The sequence below is a fragment of the Cyprinodon tularosa genome, unplaced genomic scaffold, assembly GCF_016077235.1.
Source record: "Cyprinodon tularosa strain WSP-4 unplaced genomic scaffold, ASM1607723v1 ctg175, whole genome shotgun sequence".
NCBI classification, from domain to species: domain Eukaryota; kingdom Metazoa; phylum Chordata; class Actinopteri; order Cyprinodontiformes; family Cyprinodontidae; genus Cyprinodon; species Cyprinodon tularosa.
The window spans coordinates 249,702-274,835 of NW_024038574.1; the positions used below are offsets into that span (position 1 = coordinate 249,702).

The window sequence follows — 25,134 nt, forward strand, 5'->3', positions numbered from 1 at the left end:
ACTAGCTGTGGGTCAGACAGAATCAGAATCAGACATACTTTAATTCTGATTCTAGATACTGCCGAAGTGGTGAGGAAGTGGGGGCAAGTTTGTGTGACAACGGAGGGACATGAGGGCGAAAAATAGCGGGGATCCAGGTGGAAAAAGGGTCCCAGCGTTCTTGCACACCTCGCTCTTCTAGCTGTTTCATCTTCACGTGTCGTTTTCCACAATGGAGGTCATATAAACAAAACAAGCCGGTAAGGTACCAAACAGCAAATACGCATAGTGTAGAGCGGATGTAGATTTGACCAATCAGAGGCCTGCTGTCTGCAGCACTGTCTGCGGAAGAGGCGGGGCATATCTGCATTAAATGCGACACAAACGCAGACGACCTGGTTTCTCAATCAATCAACTGTATTGTCAACTACAATTTACATTGCAATCGAGATTTCAGTTTCAGTACAAACCGTTCATCACAATACATGAGTAAATCATGTATACTCATTAGGGGTGGAACGGTTCACAAAATCTATGGTTCAGTTTACGGTTCCGTGGTCACAGTTTTCGGTTCAGTTCGGTACATGTTGATTGTAAGCAATGCATGTTGGTCATGTTGCTGTTAGCATAAACAAAACGTGTTGCACAATGCTTGCACCCTGCTGCACTTTTATCCACAAGTTTCTTTCCGCCGTCATCGTAGGTCACTCTAAATGCAAAGTGGTCCCATACAGCAGACCTATAAAGTGCTGCTGGCGCGTCTTCCAACTCCTGTTCTTTCCCACTCGCCATACCCACACAATTCTCCACAACAACTGAATTTTTTCTGCTACACCCGGCTACGCTGCTTCACTTCTTCTCTTGTTTACTACTGGTGGTTGGCTTTGGTCGCAGTAGTGCCACCTTCTGCTCTGGAGTGTAAACGCTTCGCATATGAGAAAAAGGAGCAGCGCATGAACCAAACGCAACACATGCGAACCGAGCCGAACGGTTCGGACAGTTTTCATAAACCGTTCCATCCCTAATACTCATGTATATTCAGCTTTCTGAGCATAAACCAGCTTTTACTCAAGTAAGAGTAGTAAAAGTAAAATGAACAGTGCAGTAAAAATACCCCTAAAAGTAAATTTTCCCCCCAAAGTCACTAAAATAAAAATAACTAGTTACCACCCTGGCTATTGGGTAGAACAGGCTCATATCTGTGGCTCATGGGGTTGGAATAGTTCTGCAAAGACTGTAAGAACAAAACATCTCTGCAGCTCCTGGTGTTTTCACACATAGAGCCTCTTTAATTAAACAGGTCCTGGTGATAAATGCTCCCTGTAACTAACTCAGTGATCAGCAAACAGCACGAGGGGAGGATTCTGCAGTCAGCAGACTGTGGAAGCTGAGGTATCTTTAGTGAGAAAAAGTACCCTAAGGACATTAAAACTGAAGCTCACACTTAAAACAAGCCAGCCACCCATGTGGAGGTGGAGGGAGGGGGGGTTCTTATGAGGTGTTTTACTCTGAGGATGAAAAAAAGCGGATTTTGTCATGCAGTAGCCGTTTGGTGGATTTGGATCATGTGTTAAGATCCACTTTCCCGAGCAGACAGACTTCCACTCAGATCCACGCTGCAGCTCCGTGTATTTGTGACGCTTCACAGGCCAGATCCTGGAATGAAAAAAGCGGCACTCAAGGGGCTCTCTGTCTTAATCCGTGGACATTATCTCTACACTGTAAGCAGGTCTTGGCTCGTTACCTCGCAGTGGAGCCGAGCTGCCAGGGTTGCAGGCAGAGGGGGGTGGGGTGGGGGCTTTGCCCGGCCGCTGAGAATGTAATCTCCAGATTAGGGGGCGAGACGAATTCCTGCTGCCAGGCTGACCTTGTCAAGGCAGTGGAAGAGCCAGAGTGAAATTGAGATTTCAGGACAGTGGGGAGTTTGGACGAGTTTTTTTTTTTTATTGCCTTCTCATCTTTTCTTTCTTTTTCTGCAGCGTTTTCCTTTCAGACCACGATTCGTGGTGAACGCATGGCGGTCGCGCTCGCAGCGTGCGTGTGGAGCAAACTGTTTCTGGCACTCGCCATGCTGTTTGAAAGCCTCATCACTCACTTCACTCCGTCAGTCTAAATGAGCGTTTCTGTAGAAAGATGCAGGCCGGATCACAGCGTTTGCTTCTCAGTTATTTGGACAGAATCCTTTCAAAGGGGTTTTAAGACTGCGAGGATTTAGGACCAGCTTTTAAATTCAGTTTTGTTATTCTGAAATAGTAAAACTTTGGATGAAAGCCTGGGCATGACACAGAATCACGGTTTCTTATCAACACAAGTATTGCACTGCAAAAAATCAAAATCTTGATAAGTCATTTCTTTCTAAAATAAGTGCACTTGTTCTTGAATTGAGGAGATAAAAGAGACATTTTGCCGATGGAACAAGAAAATTTAGATTTAAAATAAGAAAACACAACTGCATTGTCTTATTTCAAGTGAATATGATCTAATTATCTTATTTTAAGAGTAAAAATACTGATTCCATTGGCAAACTATCTCATTTACCTGCTCAAATCAAGGGTAAATACACTTAATTTAAGCAATTTGTACTTATTTCTAGATCATTTTTCCAGTGTGAAAACCAAATTGCACTGCAAAAACGATCTAGAAGTAAGTAAATGTGTCAGATTAAGTCTTTTTATCATAAATTTAAGTAGCTTAATAAGATGTTTTGCAAATGGAATGAGTATTTTTACTCTTAAAATAAGATAATTAGATAATATGCACTTCAAATAAGACTATTCATTTGTTTCTTCTTATTTTAAATGTAAACTGTCTTATCTATTGGCAAAGGGTCTCACATACACTGCAAAAACGATCTAGAAATAAGTAAAACAATTTTTAGATTAAGTGTGTTCACCCTTACTTTGAGTAGGTAAATGAGATAGCTTGCCAATGGAATCAGTAATTTTACTCTTAAAATAAGATAATTAGATAAGATGCACTTGAAATAAGAAAATGCAATTGTGTTTTCTTATTTCAAGTGTAAATTGTCTGGTTCCATTGGCAAGATGTCACCTTTACTTCCTTATTTCAAGAACAAATGCACTTATTTTAAAGCTACAGTGTGTAATTTTCAGCGACATCTAGCGGTCAGACTGCAGACTGCAGCAACATGAACGTCTCCCCCCCACCGCTTCTCCCCCCCAACAGTACGGCGAGCGTTACGGGACAAAATGTCTTCCACGACGTCCGCATCACCTACCTTCTCAAGTGATGAGGTTTGTTTACATAGATAATTTTACAGATAGTATTTCATTAGTCTGAGTAGGGTATAGATTTCATGTAGACTTAAGATAATAAATATACCCGTTATTTTTTCTACGTCGTTGTGACGTTTTGGTGAGCTGCTTTGCATGGTGATATAAACAGACGAAGTAATTGTAGTCATTAGTTTAACAGCGAGATTGTGTTCGCTGGAAGAATATATATTCCCCGTTTACAGAGTCCAAGTCTTGTTTGTGGCACGGGGGTTACAAGGCAAGGAAGAGGGAAAGGAAGAGGGCAGAGAGGCCGGGGTGAGCGTGCAGCTGGGGCCAGGCGAGAGAGGGGAGCCAGCGGGGTGAGAGCAGAGGAGGAAAGGCTTGAAGATCTCCAAAGGAGCCGGAGAGAAGTAACCGAGGTATATATCCAGAAAATTATTTTACAGAAAATTACTGAATCATTACCTGTGAAACGTCAGGGACGTTGCTGAATAAGTATACTGGAGAGTAACAGCATCATCACGCAGCATGTTATTGTTTTAGACAGGTCTGAGCATCCTGTACTCCAAAAACTGCAGTGATATTAGACAATTGTGTGTATAGGATTAATTACCTGTCCAAGAGAAAACTGGCAACTTGAGCGTCACTTTGAAAACCTTTTTCCTCCATCAGTGACTTCCATCGTGTAAATGCCGTGCCAATGTTGATCCGTGTTTTTTGTCGTTTCTTGTCACTCTTGCGTTTATTCTCGTCGTGTTTCCGCTTCTTAGATGACGGGGGTTCGGTGTCCGCCGCTTTTCGTTGTGATACAGAGTAGGCATGATCCTCCATTCGTCTGATGTTTGGCCACACAGTGCCAAACAGTTTGCAAAGTCACTCACGCCTGCCGCCTTGTTTACCTTTCTTGTTACCGAGGCGCAGTATACCTGCTTCTTCTTCTTCTTTGGTTTCAGGCAGACTAAACGCTTCTCAGGCATAATACTGCCATCTACTGTTCAGTACCGTCTCAGTTCATCTCTCTCAACTTGCCGTAGTTATTTTCGAGCGTCATGGGAGATCTCGCAATCGCTAGTTTGTTGCCTCTGCGCTGCCGTAGCGCAAAGATGTCAGCCTCCATGGCTGCGAGACCCGCTCCTATGTAATTATAAATAACGAATTCTAAGGCAACGCAAATGTTATGGTTAAAAGGCTGAGCTCATAGGTGATGATAAATAACATAGTTATGTATAATATATTAAATTTCTGAATTTATATGCCTGTAATTATTACACACTGTAGCTTTAAGAAAAAATGACTTATCTAGATTTAGATTTTTTGCAGTGTACCTCCCCAATTCAAGAAAATGGCCTTATTTTAATAAAAAAAAATACTTATTTAGATTTTAGATTTAGTGTGTTCATCATATAGTTTCTATTATTTTAAACAGAAAGTCATTTTAAAAAAGTAAGAAAAAAAAATCCACTGGACTTGGTTTTCCAAGTTTGGAGACATTTCTCTTCCCATCCAGGAAATTTTTTCAATTCAAAATGTCAGAAATAGCATTTAGTTTGAAGCTATATATAGTAGCCCAAAAACTCGACCCCCCTCTCAGAGGCATAAACCAGTATCGGGTACTGCAGGCTAACAAAGAACCCAAAACGGTTTCTTTTATACCAGAAGTGCTAACCTCTTCATAAAAATCATACACTAAATTTCTAAGAAAATACCGAAAAATTCCCGACTGTGTGACATACCTTTGTTCTGCAAAGGAGTTCCCTGGTGCGTCAATGTCAAAAACAATGCAGCTTCTTTTTGTTGCTCATAAACTGAACCAATTCAATTAAATTTCAATTCAGTTTATTTTTATAGCGCCAATTCACAACACAAGTCATCTCAAGACACTTTACAGTTCACCAGATCATCAAGTCAAATTGATTCAAAGGTTCCTATCTAAGGAAAACCAGTTGATTGCATCGACTCATTGACTTGAAGGCAATCCCTTACAATAATCTTGCTTGTAGCGACAGTGGAGAGGAAAAACTCCCTTTTAACAGGAAGAAAGCTCCAGCAGAACCAGGCTCAGTGTGAGCGGCCATCTGCTGAGGCCGACTGGGGTTCAAGGAGACAGAAGCAGATATACAAAAAGCAGCTGTAAAAGGCCTGAACCAAAGTGTTTGGTACAGTAAAGCCCCCTAACAAACACCTATTCTATTTAACTTCCAAAAAATGTTAAAAAAACAATCAACTGGACTTTGTTTCCAAGTTTGAAGACGTTTCGCTTTCCATCCAGGAAGCTTTTTCAATTCAAAATGACAGAAATAGTGTTGAGTTTGTGATTTTATACAGTAGTAATACCGTGATAAATAAAAATAAAACCTAAAACTCAACGCTATTCCTTATATTTTGAATTGAAAAAGCTTCCTGAATGGGAAGCGAAACGTCTTCAAACTTGGAAACAAAGTCCAGTTGATTGTTTTTAACTTTTTTGGAATAACTATGACCTGGATGACTGAAAATCTTCACCAGCATATTCTATTTAACCCATTAATTATTCATGGTGTTACTCAACCCAGAGTAGATTGACAAAATAAGTTAATAAGAAATGAAGAAAAACAAAAAACTAAACTACCACTTATCCTTGTTCCATGTCTAAGGCTAATTTAGTGCTATTAGATGTTACAGACCACATTATTTAAAGCTTAATGATTGATATCCTTATTAATATTTCCAGCAGCAGAAATACTTCCTGCATACTACATCATTAACCACCTTAGTTTAAAACATTTGCCGAGAATTTACACTTTTAAACCTTTTCTTTACTTTTTACCTGTGAAAATCTAATACTGAGCAAAAATAGACACCGAAACACATGAAATGTCATTCTCTCTTCAGCTTTCTCTTTCATTTCAAGCCTTGAAATGTTCAGAATTCACATCATTAGTATATCCTGATCGTTAGAGAGCATAAACCCGGAGGTAAAAACAAAAAACAACATTGCTTTCCTGTTAGAGCATTTTGTTTTTTAGACCTGGGAAATAAAAAAAAACAGTTTTCAGTAGAGTCTAAAGTATCAAGGGAGTGACAAAACCTGCTAAAGTTTCTCCAATTCTCTCATAAAACAAAAATATATCTATATTTAAGAAGAGAAATGGACATCGTGAAAAGTAAGCAGTGAAAATGATACATGAAAGGCATTTATCGAATAGCAGGGAATATAGAAAACAAGTCTAAGTACTCTGTGATTAGGAATATGAGCTTCCTTCCCCCAGAGGATGCAGCTGAAAGGGGTGTATAATGTTACATTACACACCACCGCAGTAAACGGCAAACTGAATATTTGAACATTTCTCTTTCAATTTGAAACCAAGGCCTTTCAGTTATTTTATGCTGTCTTCTCCCGTCACTGCCGTTAAAAGGCTTTTCCGGTCTATGGAAATGTGGAGTGACCTCTCGGGTTTAAAATGTGGTCAGATAAATACATGTAAGGTTATGCCATCACCATGAAACAGAACCATAAAACACGTCAGAAACATGGTTTATGAACGCAGGCGTCATGGAGCTGTTTAGTTCCACTGATCTAAATGTCAGGTCATAAACTGAAGCTCTGTTCGCTGTCTGAGGAAGAAACTGTGTTTCTAGGAACGCCATTATTACTCCAGCTTCATCCACAGCCTTTACTCAACATTACGGGGTTTATTAGATGGATCATTTGATGTCTGTATTGTCTACACTTAGAGTTTATGGACATAAAGTCGTATTCAATTTCACTTAAACAAAAAAGTCCTTTTTAAATGTATTCAATAGGAGATGTATGTTAAGATGCCAGAAAAAATGCTGGATTTATCTGAATTTAGCCGAGTTCTACACGTTGATGCACCATGCTGGTGAGCTGGCTATAGAAAAACTCTAGTTTTGCACATGATGCAAATGTTTTAGATGTTATCTGCATGTAAAGGGAAGCTCAGGAGCGCTGAGAGACTAAGGGAAGCGCAGGACGTGATGCTACACTGTAAAAGATCTAAATCTAGATAGGTAATTTTTTTGTTAAAATAAGTGCGTTTGTTCTTAAATTGAGGACGTAAAAGAGACATTTTGCCAATGAAACAAGAAAATTTACATTTAAAATAAGATAACACAATTGCATTGTCTTATTTCAAGTGCGTTTTATTTAAATATCTTATTTTAAGAGTAAAAATACTCATTCCATTGGCAAATCATCTCATTTACCTACTCAAATGAAGGGTAAATACACTTAATTTAAGATATTTTTTACTTATTTCTAGTTGGTTTTCCAGAGGTGAAAGGCTATTTAAAATGAAGCACAATGGAAAAATGATCTAGAAATAAATAAACATTTCTCAAATTAAGTATATTTAACCTTAATTTGAGTAGGTAAATGAGATGGTTTGCCAATGGAATGAGTATGTTTCCTCTTAAAATAAGATAATTAGATAATATGCAATTGAAAAAAGACAATGCAATTGCGTTTTTCTTATTTTCAATGCAAACTGACTTGTTCCATTGGCAACGTGTCTGTTTTACCTCCTCAATTCAAGAAAAAATGCATTTTTTTCCCAGTGCAAGAGCGAGGCTGCACCAGCGAAGTTCAGGGAGAGTTAAAAAAAATCAGAACTTTTCTGCTGTTTTAATTTGCAACATCCACTCAGGGACTGGATGTGGAAAATAATGTTGACAAAGGATAATTTAAGAAAGGCTCCTAAAAGGTATGTGGGTGGCTTTTAAGAAATAACCTGTCCTCCTTAAGCTCTGTGCTGACACCAGTCAGTCGCTGCTGCCCCTCCTCGCTCTGGTGCTGCAAGAACGCGAGTTCAGACTTGTGTTCTCGCCAAGTATTTTCTTGAGAAGAACACAGGAAAGTCTGGACTCTGGGAGAACGGGAGCAAGCACCATAAATATGGGTCAATTGGAACAGAAGCGTACTCTCGATGTCGCCACACGCTCAGCTCGTCTGCAGCTGCTTTTCACCTCCTGTTATTAATAGTCTCTAGATAATAAATTATTACTTTTTTCATTTATTGGGGAAATAATAATGAACACAGTTAGATAAACACAAAAGGAAATGAAAATTTTGCCAAAAAAAAAACAAACAATCGCCATCAGAGCCAGCGGTCCTTCACACACGGCTATGGTGAGAGAGGGCTGCTGCAGACAGGCTTTTTTTGGCTTCGAAAACATGCATATTGAACCTCAGGTACGCCATTTATGACATTTTGAATTGAAAAAGCTTCCTGGATGGGAAGCGAAACGTCTTCAAACTTGGAAACAAAGTCCAGTACTTGGAAACAAAGTCCAGTGGATTGTTTTTTTTACCTTTTTTGGAATAACTATGACCTAGATGACTGAGAATCTTCACCCCCATATTCTATGTAATCCACTAATTGTCATGATTTTATCTAAAGCTCTGACCAACATGCAGAAAACCAAACACAGAGACCAGGGAAAAGTTTAACAGGTTTTATTGAGAGTAGTTAGATAGGAGTCCAGTGCTGCTCTAACACTGGCGAACCGGGACTGAAAAGTGAAGGGGAAGATTCTGCGGTTAGTTCAGGCTCAGTGGGAAATTTGTGTCTTCTATTTGAAGAAGGGAATTAAGGCAACAGGACTCACGTTTCCAGAAAAAGGTGTCTCTTGTTGATTCCAGTGGGTGTGGGTTGTTTCAGTGAGTGACTTGCTCGTTGGAGGGCGGACAGGGTTTACCCAGGTTGCAGTGTTTCCTTGAGGAACGGAGGAGCTGACTGCCACTTAGTTTTCCTGCGGTACCTGAACAGTTTCTTGTGGAGATGAATCCCCTGCTCAGAGAGACGCCTAAACAATCCTTGGGGAAAAGTAGATCCAAACCACTAGCTTGAACCCCTTAGCTCAGTTTAATGCTCAGAGAATCCTTCCAGGGGGGAGAAGGTCCAAAACATCCAGTTTGCAGGATGACTTCCTGGCGAGAGGCAAAGACAAAAAAACAGCAAGGTTAAAACTCAGGTTGACAAAAACTGACTCAGCAAAACTCAGCTTGGCTAGAGTACCCAAAACTGGCAAACACTCTGGCGTCGAGGTAGTGGCAGTCAGCAGCTTAACAGTCCTCCGGTAATGAGGTAACCATCCGCAGGTGTGTGAGGAGGCCAACGAGAACCAGGCGCCGCCTGGTGGTGGAGGGAAGACAAACAAAAGCACAACCCACACAAACTGGATTCCTAACACTAATTATGCCTGGTGTTACTCAACCCAGAGTAGATTGGCAAAATAAGTTAATAAGTAAAAAAAAAAAAACAACTTGAAAATTAAAAACTTTGCAATCTTATCTTCTGCATTTTTTAAATAATTTTATTCATAAAAATGAAAGCAGAAAACCAGCAGTAACCCTATAGAGGATCTATGTGTTTGTTTGCCAACTGAAAATCCTATATTTAATATAAAACATGAGGTGGCAAAAAAGAGATCAAAGAGATTCAAATGTTGTTCCATTTTTTATCTTCATTAGCGCTATGACTCTCTAACTTATTACTTCTCATTTTCTTTATCTTTTCCTGACACAGTGCAAGAAAACAGTGTCCAGTATTGCATTTATATGTAGCGCACTCCTCAACGTGGAATTGCTGGACTTAATGATCCTTCCCTAGCTCCACTTTCCAGGACGCAGTTGAAGTCATGCATAATCCCACAAAATCTCCCCAGCTTATGAATTTTAAACGGGGAGGCCTAATCACAAGGCAGCTTTAAAGTGATTCCATTTCTAACAGGAAGGCCGACAGCTGGCATGGCCTCCCTGTTGTGGTCTCTCATCAACCAGGATGGTGCATTTTAGGGATTTTCTTTGCACATTTAAAATGAGTGCAGAGACAGTCTTCTATATGAATCAGTTCTTCCTTAAAAAAAATCCTCGCTTTTTTCTCCAAAGTGTTGTTCTGCCAAAGTTAATTGCCAGTTTAACGAAACGTGTTCCCGTCCCAGCCTTAACCTGCTCTGCTGTGTGAACATTTTGTACAAAAATACTTATTAATTTTTTTTTTTATTAATCTAAAAAGCGATATTTTGAGGAAATTAAAATGGGACTTCACTAGATTAGAAGGTTTTTAAAAGGAGATCTGTTCTTTTCTCCAGGTTTGAAACCAGGTGTAGATAAACCGGCATGGCTTAAAATATTCTGGATGGAAAAATATTTACAGATAAAGCAGATTTTTCTTTTTTTTTTAGTTTGATATAAATTTCTGACTTAATTGTTGCTCTTTTTCGGTTATTCTTTCAATAGATGTCAGGTTTCAAAGTCATTACCCTTCAGTGATCTATTTTATTTCAATAATCTATTCACCCTTTGAGTCCTACTTAGTGAAACTAGTAAACATTAGCATATAATCCTTTGTTCTATCATCTGTAGAGGAAACTGTGCTGGTGTTGATTGTTAATCCTGCCCCACACTGCAAAAAACATCTAGAAATAAGTAAAACATTTCTTAAATTAAGTGTATTTACCCTTAATTTGAGCAGGTAAATAAGATGATCTGCCAATGGAATGAGTATTTTTACTCTACTACTACTTAAATAAGATAATTAGATAATATACACTTGAAATAAGACAAAGCTATTTTATTTTATTTTTTTTTTAAATGTAAATTGTCTTGTTCCATTGGCAGAGTGTCTCACTTACCTCCTCAATTCAAGAAAAAATGCACTTAATTTGAGCAAAAATGACTTATTTAGATTTCCATTCTTTGCAGTGCACAGTTTATTCAGTCTCTCACTTGAAAAATGATCTAGAAATAAGTAAAAAAAATCTTAAATTAAGTGTATTTATCCTTAATTTGAGTAGGTAAATGAGATGATTTGTCAAAGTAATGAGTAGTTTAACTCTTAAAATAAGAAATTTAGATAATATGCACTTGAAATAAGACAATTCAATTGTGTTTTTCTTATTTTAAGTGTAAATTGTCTTGTTTCATTGGCAAAATGTCTCTTACCTCCTCAATTCAAGAAAAATGCACTTATTGTAAGAAAAAATAACTTATCTAGAGTACATTTTTTGTATTTAGACTAGTTTCTGATGGTTTCTGGGACATTGATGAATCGATCAGGTTCGTATCCTCTGGGCTACACCCAGTGCACCCACTGTTTAAGACTGGAAAGGAAACCTTTTGATTGTTAAAGACCTTTTTTAAATGAAGATAAAAACTAAAACACAGGAGCAGAAGCAGGACCATGGAAAATACCTAGTGCTGTATGCTGGGTATGTGGTGGAGTCGACAAAAACACAGAGCACCCTCACACAAGTAATGCTGGGTAAACAAGGGACCATGCAGAGAGAGGAGGGAACTACGATGTCATTGTTGAAGAAAAAAAAAAAAAGAGTTTTGCACTTTTATCCTTCATTTTCAAAGCCTTTAACTCTACACTGGAAAAGTTTTTTTTCCTTAAAATAAGCGCATTTGTTCTTGGATTGAGGAGGTAAAAGAGACATTTTGCCAAAGGAACAAGACGAAAACACAAATGCATTGTCTTTTTTTAAGTGCATTTTATCTAATTATCTTATTTTAAGAGTAAAAATACTCATTCCATTGGCAAACTACCTCATTTACCTCCTCAAATTAAGGGTAAATACACTTAATTTAAGACATTGTTACTTATTTTAGATTCTTAGATGTTTTTTCAGTGTATGACTGGTTTTGTTTTCCCAAAATACTGAATCCACACTGAAAAAACTATCTAAAAATGAGTAAAAATGTCTTAAATTAAATGTATTAACCCTTAATTTGAGCAGATAAATAAGATGATTTGCCAATGGAGTAGGTATTGTTGCTCTTAAAATAAGGTAATTAGATATTATGCACTTGATTTAAGACAATGCAGTTGTTTTTTCTTATTTTAAATGTAGATTATCTTGTTCCATTGCCAAAGTGTCTCACTTACATCCATAATTCAAGAAAAAATTCACTTATTTTAAGAAAAAATGACTTATTTAGATTTAAGTTTTTTGCAGTGCATATGGACTCAAAGAACCCCAGAATGCATCCTCTCTGTGTGGAAAACAAACCCCCCTTGTGGAAATGTGTTGAATTTTATTCTTATTTTATAACAATGGATAAGAAGGAAAAATGCATTTTAGAATTCCTTAGTCTATTATTGAACAAAGAAACTTTATCTGAATTAATTAATTTACGGTTAGGTTACACCCATGTCTTTTATTTGACCTAAGATTTAATCCAACCAATTGTTGTGTTGGTTTTTCAGTTACTTAAAGAAGCTAAAGACCAATACAAACAAATGTAGTAAAATGTTTGGCTGCTTTTTTCACCCTATTATCAGTCTTGGATCGGGGTTTTATAATCTGGGCTGATTTAACTGGATCTAGTTCAGATGCCAAATGTAAACAAATGTAAACCACCCCTAAATTCAGTTTTAAACATCCATCCACCCATTTTTTTCCCCCTGTCATGCTTTATCCTTGCTGGGGTCGCAAGGGGTGCTGGTGCCTATCTCCAGGTGTCTACGGGCGAGAGGCGAAGTCCAACCTGGATAAGTCATCTGTCTAGCGCAGGGAACACAGAGACAACACTGCAAAAAATTTCAATCTTAATAAGTAAATTTTTCTTAATATCAGTGCATTTTTTCCTGAATTGAGGAGTTAAGTGAGACACTTTGCCAATGGAACAAGACAATTTACATTTGAAATAAGAAAAAACAATTGCATTTTCTTATTTAAAGTGAATTTTATCTAATTATCTTATTTTAAGAGTAAAAATACTCACTCCATTGGCAAATCCTCTTACTTACCTACTCAAATTAAGGGTAAAAGCACTTAATTTAAGAAATCTTTACTTATTTCTAGATTGTTTTTGCAGTGAAACAATCATTCACACACACACACTCACACCAAAGGAGAATCTAGAGAAGCCAATTAACCTAACAGTCATGTTTTTGGAATGTGGGAGGAAGCTGGAGTACCTGGAGAGAACCCACGCATGCACAGGGAGAACATGCAAACTCCATGCAGAAAGACCCCGAGCCGGGAATCAAACCCAGAAATCTAATTGTCAGTTTTTAAAATAAAAAATAAAAAATTGCTACTAAAATGATTGTGTCAATGACTGTATTTTAAATAATCTTTATTATAATGGCAGATTAGAATTTTAGAGCTAATCTAAAAAGAAATGGAGCTTTATCAGACTGCAGCACCAGAAGCATCCTAATGTTTTAAACGATTTCCACTTAGCTCCACTTAGCTCCACTCAGATAGATCTTACTAATTAAAGTTTGAAACATTTTTAAGGTTGCTTTAAATTTGGACCTGGTGTAGTGAGCTAAGAACTTAGAAAGGAGGTCAAGACCCAAGTGGGTCCATCCATGTTTAAACAGCTCATAGCAGCGCTTCCTCAGAGCCGGATTGGTTTGTTAAAAACAAGGCTGTGCATCTTTTATCTGTGCTAGATACAATATGGGCCTTCAGACATTCAAAAACCACACATTCCTTTAGATTTTCTTTGGCAAAGAGGAAACAGGCTTTGCATGTCTCCTTTTGGTCAGTTTTTAACTTTAACCTTTAACCTTCTTTATGATTGGGTTTAATCATGAACAGTTTAGGTAGGTGAGTCCTGCCTTTCTACAGGTGTAATGTAAATCCGTTTATAGTCCCAGGATGGGGAAATTTACTCCCTGCATTTAACCCATCCCCTTGGGTGGGCTGCCATTGTGTGGCCCCCGGGCAGCAATCAGGGGTTAATGGTTTTGCTCAGGAACCCAGAGTGGACACTGTGGGGTTCGGACTGGGTACTTGCAACCTTCTCATGTTGCTCTATGTAGTGAACCTTTTTTTAGATAAAAAGGTTCTCAAAGTCTCTTTTCTTGCTGCATTTTCTTCAAATTTCCTTTCAAAAAATTCCTCTTTGCTTGAAACAAAAATGTTCAATCAAAATTTACTCCATAGAACTCTGGGTCTTTTGTTACCTCCTGGATGAAACTTCTTTGTGCTCTTGGAGTAATTGTGGTTGACCAAACGCTCACTGAGAGGAAAAGGTTGTATTTTAATGATTGCTTGATCATGCCTTAATGTGATTCCAAAAAATGAAAATTACAAACAATCCACTGGACTTTGTTTCCAAGTTTGAAGACGTTTTGCTTCCCATCCAGGAAGCTTTTTTCAATTCAAATGTCAGGAATGAGTTTAGGGTTTTATACAGTAGCCCAACAAAGAGTTCTTTTTTTTTTTCCTAAACATGCAAAGTGGAACAGTCGAAGGGGTCAACCCTTTGGAATGTGGCATGTTTGGCTTGTTTTGTTAGCCTGCAAAGCTCCATACCCGTCTAAATGTCTGAAAGGAGGGACGTTAAAGGGGATGGTTGGCCCGGCTAAATACCTTGCATGGTTTCAAAACGAAAACAAGGCGTTGTTGGGCTACTGTATAAAACCTCGAACTCAACGCTACTTCTGACATTTTGAATTGAAAAAGCTTCCTGGATGGGAAGCAAAACGTCATCAAATTTGGAAAAAAAAAAAATTCCATTGGATCGTTTTTTAACCTCCTTTTTTTGGAATGACTATGACCTGGATGACTGGGAACCTTCACCAACGTATGCCTTATGCTACGTTCACACCAGACGCAGCAAGAGCAGCAAAATCGCGTCTGCTGCTTCATTTTTGCTGCTTGTACCAGTTAGTTCTGACGCGCGGCTGAAGCAGCTTTGCTGCTCTGGCTGCGCGGTGCGAAAGTGTGTCTGACGCACGTTGGGCGGAGCTTCACTGTCCTTTCTCTGCCTTGCAGCTATATTTGCTGTGATCAGTGGGAATAAAGTAGTTTTAATATGTTTTTAAGTGAGAAAATACACCTGAAAACTTAATCATTGCAGTCAGTTCATCCAGATTACCATCCTGCCTTCCAGTATTATTTCTGTCAGAGCCGCTCAGACCCCCACATACCAGCGGTGCGCTGACAGTAGGAATCCCTTCAACAGCAGCCTCTGGCCGGGTCGCCTCCTCGCGGTTCACCGCGGCAGCTGGTAGGTGTTTTTCATCTAAATAATCCAAACTGCAGGCACCAGGATAATAAAAGCGAACATATTCTGCCGGCAGATTTCTGCATTTTAAGTTAATTTATGCGTCAATAAACTGTTTCAGAGGAGTGATCACAGCGCTCTGTGTCATCAGCGATGTGTCTGGTGTCTGATTGGTTGACGCGGCGCGTCGACCAGCAAAGTTCAATTTTTCCATCTCGAGCAGCAGCGCGTTTGCGGCGCGTCACGCGCGTCAGATGGTTAAACGCGCCCGACGCGCTGCTTCAGCTGCTCAGAGGCGCTGCGCCTGCTGCTCAAAACACCCTGCGGGACCTTTTGCTGCGCCTTGACGCGCGTCAACCATTGACTTTGCATGTAAACTCGCTGCGCCTGTTGCGTCCGGTGTGAACGTAGCATAAATGTGGCCATTTTAACTAAACTAAAACTATGAGCTAGTTTATGATTTGAGATAGAGGACAATTAGAAGTTCACATAAAGCAAGATTGGTTTGGATAACAATAAAAAAAATTTAAATTAACGATTTTTCATATTGACTTTGAGTATTTTGTATAGTGTAGAAATTAGCATAAGGATCTAAAGAATGAAAGTCCGACATAAAATGCACAAATGTAATAAATGTGTGAGAGAATTTCCTTTTAATTGTCTTTGGTGTTAATTTAAAGACTTCTATTTTTTTTTTATGGGGGGGGGGGCATTTTTACTTTTTTTATATATAACCTTATGTTTCATTTGACTAGTTATGAGCCCTGGTGTCAATTTAATGCTAATGAAATCAGCCGGATCTGCTTCTAGCATAATACATTTCAACTTCTTGAGTCAATGAATTTTAGCAGCTCACCTCCCCAAGACTCAAAGGATCTACTTACTATTCATACGCAGCATTAAAGAAGCTGATTAGCTGTGGAGTCAAACCTTATTTTCTCTTTTAAAATGATATTGTATTTATTATTCTGTAAGCATTCGAGCAGCTGACGGATATTGGACATTGAAAGCTTAATCGCTCTCCTGGATTCGTTCCGTTCCGTCCGTTTCCTCCTGTGTCAGCATTGCTTTGGCGGCGTCAAGAAAAGTTTTATAGTTTTGGGAGGCATTTTAATAAAGGTTTATTTTCTGCCTCTCAAGCAGACAAATGAAGGCTGAGTGGAGGAGTCTGTGGAAAGTTGTAGGTGAAAGAAAGACGCATTGTGCTTGTGTCAGGGATGTATGTTTAATCGCCTTTGTTTGATGACTCTGAGGTGGAGGTGGTTGCCGCTTTGGATTGTCACACGCTCTACTTCGTAAACCCGCCGAGCAATGATCCTTCAGGGAGATCAGATTTGATTCCAAATCCCAAAAAAAAAAATAAAATGTTTTTTTTAGGAACTTTAAGGCTAGATTCTTAAGAAGAGACGCCCCTAAGGCCTAAGAGAGCAGAAACATCCCCAGCTGAAGCTTAATCTGAGTCCCAATCTCTCAGCACATCAGAGCCTGAGTGTTTTTGAGGACAACGCCCGGTGGAGGGAAGAAACTCCGTCTTGGCATGTTGCTAGGCGATGCATTAATATTAATGCTGTCTTTTTCCAGAACGTGTGCTCGTCTCTGGTCCCCCTTGGGAGAAACTGAGGCTTAAAGATATCTCCATCTCAGTGATACTTCTTTTATCCTGCTTAAAACTCATATCAAAGGTTTTAATTACATTCAGCTAATGTAATGCTGCAGAGCTTTGTTGAGAGTCACAGTTGCCCTCTGAGTTTCCCGTTAGCTCCGTTGATAAGCCTAACTCTGTCTAATAGAAAAATGTGGTCTATTTTCTGCTGTTGTTTGAACCTGTGTGCTGTTTATTTTTATTTATTTTTTTACCTAATCTGCTCAGCGTTATATCTGATTCAGAGGTGTGCTTTCATGTTTTTTTTTCTACATCTCTGAAAATGATTTTACCCAGGAGAAGTAAATCTGTGCTTGTGTCTGCCCTCTGCCTCACCTCCTTTCCTCTGCCGGGCTTTTGGCCTGGAGTCTTCGTCGCAGACCTCGCTGCTCCTCCCTGCTGCCCTCTTCACAAAACCATTTTCCAGGAGCTGAAACACAGATGTTATCCTTCTGATTAAACGTTCAAGGTTACGTCTCCCAATACATCAAAGTCCCACCTCTGCTGAAAGAGGCAGCGTGACAGCCAGTAGTTTAGGTAGCCTGGAGGTGTAAGCTCCAGCGTCCTCACATTCATTTTGGTTGTTTTTTTTTTTCCTTAACTGACATACCATATGTGCTTTGAATTAAACGTTTCCCTGATGCATTAGTTTTGTAAACATTGCTGGTCTTCCTTCTTTCTTGTAGCGATCTACAAATAAGACATTTCTTTTTTTTTCAGAGTCCTCTCTGGCAATGTGGCAATAAGAATAATTGTCTTAAAGCCAAAAGCAGCCCAACAGATTTTGCTTTCACAAGTGGAGCAGAACGGCTATCGCCATAGCGTTCCTCTTGATTTATGAATATGAATAGCTTTAATATAAATCAGGGCTCCATGTCAACCATCGCCCGATCTGCCGGGGAAAGTAGTTTTTATTGTCGGAAGAGTACAAATTTCATTGCATTTGCCCACCGGGCAAAAAAATTTTATCACTCAAAATTACTTTAAAATCACCGACATTCGATGAAAACGACCCAGAAGCGTTGCCGGCGCCATTTTGGTTGTTTTGTACACATTCTCTACGTGTTAAATGAGGAAGTTATGTCCCCTATAAAGCTGTTGCGCCTCGGGGCTTCCTCACGGTTCTTTTCCTGGGAGCAAGTTACTTACTACATTTAACTCAAACTGGGTAAAACCACGAAAAAAGGACTATAAAACAGGAGTAAAAAGTAACAGAGTTTATTCCAGATCAGGTCGTTACAGGACAGAGAAAATGCTTGGAGTTTGCACAGCTGTGGGCTCAAAAATCACGTCCGCGAGCGTCCGGCAAAGATTGAGCCCCGAACAAGGTAATCTCCTGCTTCTTATACCTTATGTGTCTATGTGTTGCATCAGGGGGATGCTTAGCTGTCCGTATCAGAAACTGACACACCTTCCATGCCCAAGGATTACACATAGCTCTCCTCTATCAGTCCGGCTCCAAGATGTTCCCATATCCTGTGTATTTTTAAAGACACGAAGGCTGTCCTGATTAGATGACCTTCGTACACACAGTGACATCCACAATGTGAAGGAAGGCCTTCTACTCTCTCTAATCTGGCTAATAAAGTAACAGTGCAAATGATGTATAAAGCATAAACCTAACACGCGTGATTTGAAAAAGCCGGGTGATTTTCCGCCAGATGGCGTGATTTTCGTCCACCTTGCGGTAATTTTAATGTAGTTACCAAAACAACAAACAAGCTAGAAAGCGCTATCATATGACAGCCTTCTGTACAGTGATGCAGGTCATACATTAAAAAAATTTCATTAAATTTTTTTTCTCTTAGACATTGGAGAGGTGCATTTAAATGAACTAAACATGTTAAATTGGTGACATGTTATGTTATTATTATTGTCTTGTTGCTGCATTTATTTTGCAAGGAAAACTAATCCATACTCAGTTAAAAGTCAGGGAATTCTGAAATTATGTAATACTGTGGAAACCCTGTATAAAATAACTATGTGTAATGATTCTCTAGAAAAGTCACATTATATTAATAGTATTATCTTGAATAAACATACCGTGACTCTAAAATAAAAGTTATTTATTTGTGACATTGACATTTTTAACCTGTCAAGTTTTTTTTTTAGATTTTTAGCATTACAATTTATATTTTTCCAAGCACACAACAGTTTAAAGCAAAGTTTAGTTTGAAAAGAATGTGCAGGAAGGATTGAAAAGCATGTTAACGCGGTAATGTAGGTTTGAGTTCATTATCTGATGCATGCATATACACACCAGGAACCTGGAAACTTAAAAAATACTGAATTACAAAAAAACATTTAAAAAAACAAACATGTTTCATTGATATATATACAAAAATGAATATTAGGAACTATATTTATCAACCATTTTACTGGTGTGAAAGTCACTTGCGCTTTGGGCAAGTGGTAAAAATCCTTAACGTCAACCCCTGTAAATCATGCAGGGAGTATTACAGATTATATGGACACTGCAATGTAAGTAGAGCAGGAAAGGAAAAACAGGAAAAAAAGATTAAAGAAAGAGGAGATAAAAGGGAGACAACATTTCTTAAATTAAGTTTATTTAGCCTAAATTCAAGAAGATAAATAAGATGATTTGCCAATGGAAATACTATTTTTTATTTATTTTTTACGGCACTAGTGGCTCCTTTTATGTACAGTAGGCTGACAGGAAAGGGGGTATGAGAGCGGGGGAGAGACATGTGGCAAAGCACCAGAGGTCAGATTCGAACCCGGGTCGCCCGCGTCGAGGACTAAAGTAATAAGCATTTAAACATGTATGAATCGAATAACTGATACCTGATAAGCAGGATATAGTAAAGCTGTTTATGTTAACGGTTACATAAGGATTTTTACATCTCATGTTACATTTAGTGAAATCTAATGTGTTTTATAAGGGTTCTTAAGTGACAGATTAACACTAAGTATGAAATTAATGGGACATTTAGGCAGTGTTGGGCACGTTACTTTGAAAAAGTAATTAGTTATAGTTACTAGTTGCTTCTCCCAAAAAGTAACTGAGTTACTAACTGAGTTACTCCACAATAAAAGTAACTAGTTACTAGCAACTATTGCGTTACTTTTGCGTTTCTCGCCCCCATAACCCTCACCACCCAGCCCCCACCTTCTCGCCGTCTGTTTCTAAAGCCAGCTGAATAGAGCGGACGACAAAGACAAGAACCTGCAGAGAGTTTTGCATTTATTGCAACTCGACGTAAATGACATCAGGGGGGAACACTATCTGACGGGCCTATAAACCTGTCAGATAGTGTTCCCCCTGCTTAACATGGGGGGAACGCTCTCTGATGAGGTGTAAATACCATCAGGCTGCATTACCTCTGCTCATGGGTGTGAAGTTTTTTAACAGGGCATTCAGATCTGGTGAGTGAATGAAATTAATAACTGGGGATGTCTAATTCTGAAATCCTGTGTGTTTGGGTTGTTATAGATACTGCAACATCCATCCATCCATCCATCCATCCATCCATCCATCCATCCATCCATATTTCTCCCTTTCTCCATATAGGCTATCATTTGATCGTTCACGCTCTCCATAGTTCTCCTGTGGCGCGAGCACAGGGTGGCTGTTGCGCGCCTTTAGCGAGCATGCGCGTTTCCTGTCACTTGCGCGGTGAATCGTGCCGCCTGCGCTGTGAGGAGATGCAGGGGAAACCGTATGTGATAGGGAAACGCAGCTCGAAGTAACACCGGTATTTCCATGTGGAAAACGCTGTTTTGCTGCTGGAGTCCTCCTCACTCTCCATCTCTCTGTGTGTGCTGTACGTTTACACACCCGCCAGCGTAAACACCCACCTACCCAACTGACAGACGGAATCTCACTATACATCAGCCATTCTCATCCTCCCCTCTCTCATGACAAGGCGCGCACGAGTCCTATCATGAAAAAAAGGTTCATTGTGCGACCTGAGTAACACGCAGTAACGGGGTATCTGCAATGGTAACTGCGTTATAGTTACAGTCAAAGTAATTAGTTAGATTACTTGTTACTAAAAAAGGTAACAGCGTTAGTAACGCCGTTACTCCCATCACTGCATTTAGGGAAAATGATTTTAATGAAAGTCTGGACATCATTTTTGCCACATATTCTTACGTGAGTCTTGGTCTATACTTTGTCTGGGCCATTCTTAATGTGTAAAACTGCTGAAGTTAACCTTACCATTATAACTCTGGCTGTGTGGAGCGTAAAGGCTGATTTATACTCAGATATCAGGTCATCTGCGTGTTGGACGCAAATGTCACCCCACTGAATATTAACTACCTTCAGCCGAGGTTTTTATCTCTGATTAGATTGCCATTGACTGGTTGAGTGTTTCTATGAGCCATGAAAAAATGGAGACTTTAGAGACCCCAAGTTTCTAATGCCAGTTACTATTTTCAGAGTGCAAACCAGCTACAGTGAGAGCAATAGCATAATGTCTTTAATTAGACAGCAGAAAAGGTGCAACAGCAAGTGTCAGAAAACAAGTATTGAAAAAGCAAACTGCTTTTTATGTTCCTTTAACTTGCAAAGATCTGGCTTGTCCAAAACGTGTAGAACAGGGTGTTAGATTTGGCAGCAGCGGTTGTGTTATCGAGCATGAAAAAAAGAAAGAAAGTGAAATGAAAATTAAAGTCTCAAGATGAAAAAGTCGCCTTGTTAAAGCATAAAATCGCACTTAAAGGGTTGATGATGATTGTTCCTTTTTTCTTTTACTTCCAGAGATCGAAAAAATCCAGAGAGACGAGGGGAAGGAGGAGGAGAAGTTCATTGACGTCGTCATCAACAAGAACATGAAACTGGGCCAGAAAGTTTTAATACCAGTCAAGCAGTTTCCTAAAGTAAGTGAAATAGCAGCGCCACCAGAGACTCCTCCATGAAAGTGACATACAAAGACACTTTTTTTTTTTTTGGTGGGAAGGAGGATTGTGTTATATTTAGATAATGAAGCCAAGGCATGCAGGTCTGGGTTTGATTCCACTTCCTTCCAAACAGCAACTTGACACTTTCTGATGATATATTTTATTTCATTAGATGTAGCACGCCTGCAACAGCGTTGGGGCTGACAGAACTGGGGTAGAACCATGTTAGGATGTTACCTCCTGTCTGAAGATTTGCAGACAACTTTAAAGCCGTCAGATCATGTTCATTCAAGACGCTTTTCTGATGCGCTGACCTTGGGCAAGGACTCTTTGCTCATTTTAACGTCTGCTTGTGAATTCCTGCTACTAAAGAACAAGATTCAAATGAGTTATTTCCTTGTAGATTTTTAAAAGAAATTTGAAACCATTTTTTGTATAAAAAATGTTGCTAAAAAATAAAAAATAAAATTCCTCCAACACAGTTTTCTACAAGTAGTGGGTTACTAATGTTCTGTTAACAACAGGAAAGCATTTCGAGGGACACCACCGACTTGAGTGAGAGCACTTTACGCCTCACTCACCTTGCATAGCATTCACTGAAGTTCTTTGGGCCCACAAGCTCATTGCATGACAGGGATGTCCCAGTGGGAGCACGATGGGAAGGCTGGTGTAAAACTGAGAGGGCTCCTCTTAGACAGGGGACATCACTCAAGTTTTCACCTCAGTTCTCTAAGGGGGCCAGCAGCAGTAGCCTGCAGTATCTCCGTGAATTGGAAGAAGGGGGAAAACAATACACACAGATCTACTCCAAAAAAAATGTCCAAGTAGCTTCAGGTAAGGTTTCTACAAAACAAAAGAGATCCTCTCTTCATTATGACTGAAATAAGATTCAGAACAAAACTATACCACCATCTAGCCACTGTTTATTGGCCAGATGTTTAGACATAGGGGAAGCTAAGCTGTCGCTCTATCCTCTCTTTTTTGTGGATTTGTGTTGAATAGCAAGCAAAATTTCTGGAAAGGTCAAAGTATTAAGTAGCATGAATTCAATTCAATTCAGTTAATTTCTATAGCGCAAATTCACAACACGTGTCACCTCAAGGCACTTTACAGTTCACCAGATCATACAGTCAGATTGATTCAAAGTTTTCTATCTAAGGAAAACCAGTTGATTGCATCGACTCATTGACTCAAATACATCTCTCACACTAAGCATGCTTGTAGTGACAGTGGAGAGGAAAAACTCCCTTTTAACAGGAAGAAACCTCCAGCAGAACCAGGCTCAGTGTGAGCGGCCATCTGCTGAGGCCGACTGGGGTTCAAGGAGACAGAAGCAGAGATACAAAAAGCAGCTGTAAAAGGTTTCCCCGTCCAGGAAGCACACAGCCAGGCAGACGAGCTCCGAGTCAGCTCCCATGCCAGAGAACGAAGAGAGCACATCCAGCCAGTCACAGTCTGAGAAACAGGACTACACTGAAAAACAGGCCAAGCTCCAACATCTATAAACAAATGTGTTGATGGCAGCAGCACAGCTGATATTTCTCTCCAAGATGGAGTCCCAGCCAAACAGGAATAGACCAGATGAAGCTACTATGAGAAAAAGCAGAGAGAGCAGAACGTTAGAGATTGAACTAACAGATCGTGCAGAGTGGGAGAATAGAGGGAGAATGAAGCAGAATAATGAAATAGGGGTCCCTAAGTCCTCCACCAGTCTAAGCCTATAGCAGCTTACCTTTACTCAGCTATGTCTTAACTATAGAGATAGCTCAGGATAACCTGAGCCTCTCTAACTATAAACTTTATCAAAAAGGAAAGTTTTAAGCCTATCCTTAAAAATGGACAGGGTGTCTGCCTCACAGACTAAAACTGGCGGCCCCATCCAGGAAATACGCAGCCAGGCAGACGAGCTCCGAGCCAGCTCCCATGTCAGAGGATGAAGAGAGCACATCCAGCCAGTAACGGTCAGAGAAACAGGACCGCACTGGAAAACAGGCCGTTCTCCAGCATCTATAAACACCTTGAGATCACAAATTTTAAACATCCATTTTTAAAAATGAGGTGTCCTCCTGCCCAGACTGGTATTTATAAGATGCAATGCTGAAATTATCGCTAACATAAGATCAAGGATCTCTGTTGTTCCTGTAATTTCACCTGAGGGATCCCTATGACAGAGAATATTTTTAGAATAATACATTTAGGATGAACAGCTTTCTTTGCTATTGGCTGTTTATTCTCTGGGGTTCAACACCATTGTGGAGCTCAAATTAATTGTCCGAGCTAATCCTGACGAGCCATGGCTATTGCGCGCCACGCAGTGTTATCCGCGGCTGATCTGGGTCTCCTAGGTTCACAGCTAACCCGATTTGCTTTGACAGCTTTGATAAGTAGGGCCACTAATACGCTGTTTAGAGCTTCAACAGGCCACCGAAGGAAGACAAATTCAATTTGTTACTTCTGACAGGTAGCAGTGGGAAGAGGGATAGGTCTGACTTGAATGGGTTTTTCTCCTGAGCTGCGAGCATCACCTCTTGGCTTCTGGCATTGAAGTGGCGCTGGCATTTTCCAAACAACCATTTAGAAGAAGTTAAATCAATCCTCTAGAAGCATGACTGGTTATCAAATATGAAGCAGGCAAGGACGCTGTGTATTCAGTCCCAGGTTGCTGCTGACTGTTGGATAAAATACATGTGATTTCTTTTTTTTAAATAATTTTTTTCTTTAGATTTCGATGTTTTCAGTATTTTTCTTTCTCTCTCTTTTTAACTCCTCTCTCATCCTTCCTATTTTCCTAATAGTTGGTCAATCAGTATTTTTTTTTTTTTCAGAACCTTGGAAACATTAGATCAGTGGTCACCAATTAAAAATCATCAGGGTAGGAATACAGAAAATCAGCCACCAGTAAAGGTCCGGAGACATTTTTAATTATAATCCGTTACCTTACGTAAACGTGAATTGTCTACGCCATACTGCAATGTTGGATTCAGAAAAAGATGTTGAAATGTCTGAAAGATCGGACACAGGCGAGAGCGTATCGAGAGATGGAGACCAACAAGTCCTCCCTCATCCTTGGTCCTAACTCAAAGAATTTTTACAAATAGTCTAATAATTGAGCTTTCAGTTCATATAGTGGCATCTGGCTATTTTTTAAAAGGTTACTTTATACTTTAAGTAGTTTTTGGAGCACATACTTTTTCACTTTTACTTGAGTAAAGAGGTCAAGTTGAAACTTCAACTTTTACCAGTTTTTTTTTTAAATGCAGTATCTATACTTCTACTTAAGTAACAAATGTGTGAACTTTTGACACCAGAGTTGCCCAATATTGAAGCCTGGTCTGCGCTTTGTTATTCCACGCCACAGTGCAAGAGGAACAATCAGGAACTAGCTGTGGGTCTAGATACGCCAGAGGCGGTGAGAAAGTGGGGGCAAGTTTGTGCGACAA

At 39.4% G+C, this 25,134-nt stretch overlaps 1 protein-coding gene across 2 annotated transcripts in view; it reads left to right on the forward strand.

The window, feature by feature from the left end:
* Window positions 1-25,134, forward strand: part of khdrbs3 (KH domain containing, RNA binding, signal transduction associated 3) — a 278,856-nt gene that overhangs the window by 97,754 nt on the left and 155,968 nt on the right. For both annotated transcript variants that reach the window (XM_038281752.1, XM_038281751.1), the window contains exon 2: window positions 21,555-21,673. In XM_038281752.1, the coding sequence (XP_038137680.1) occupies window positions 21,555-21,673 (119 nt within the window). The remainder of the gene's footprint in view (window positions 1-21,554; window positions 21,674-25,134) is intronic.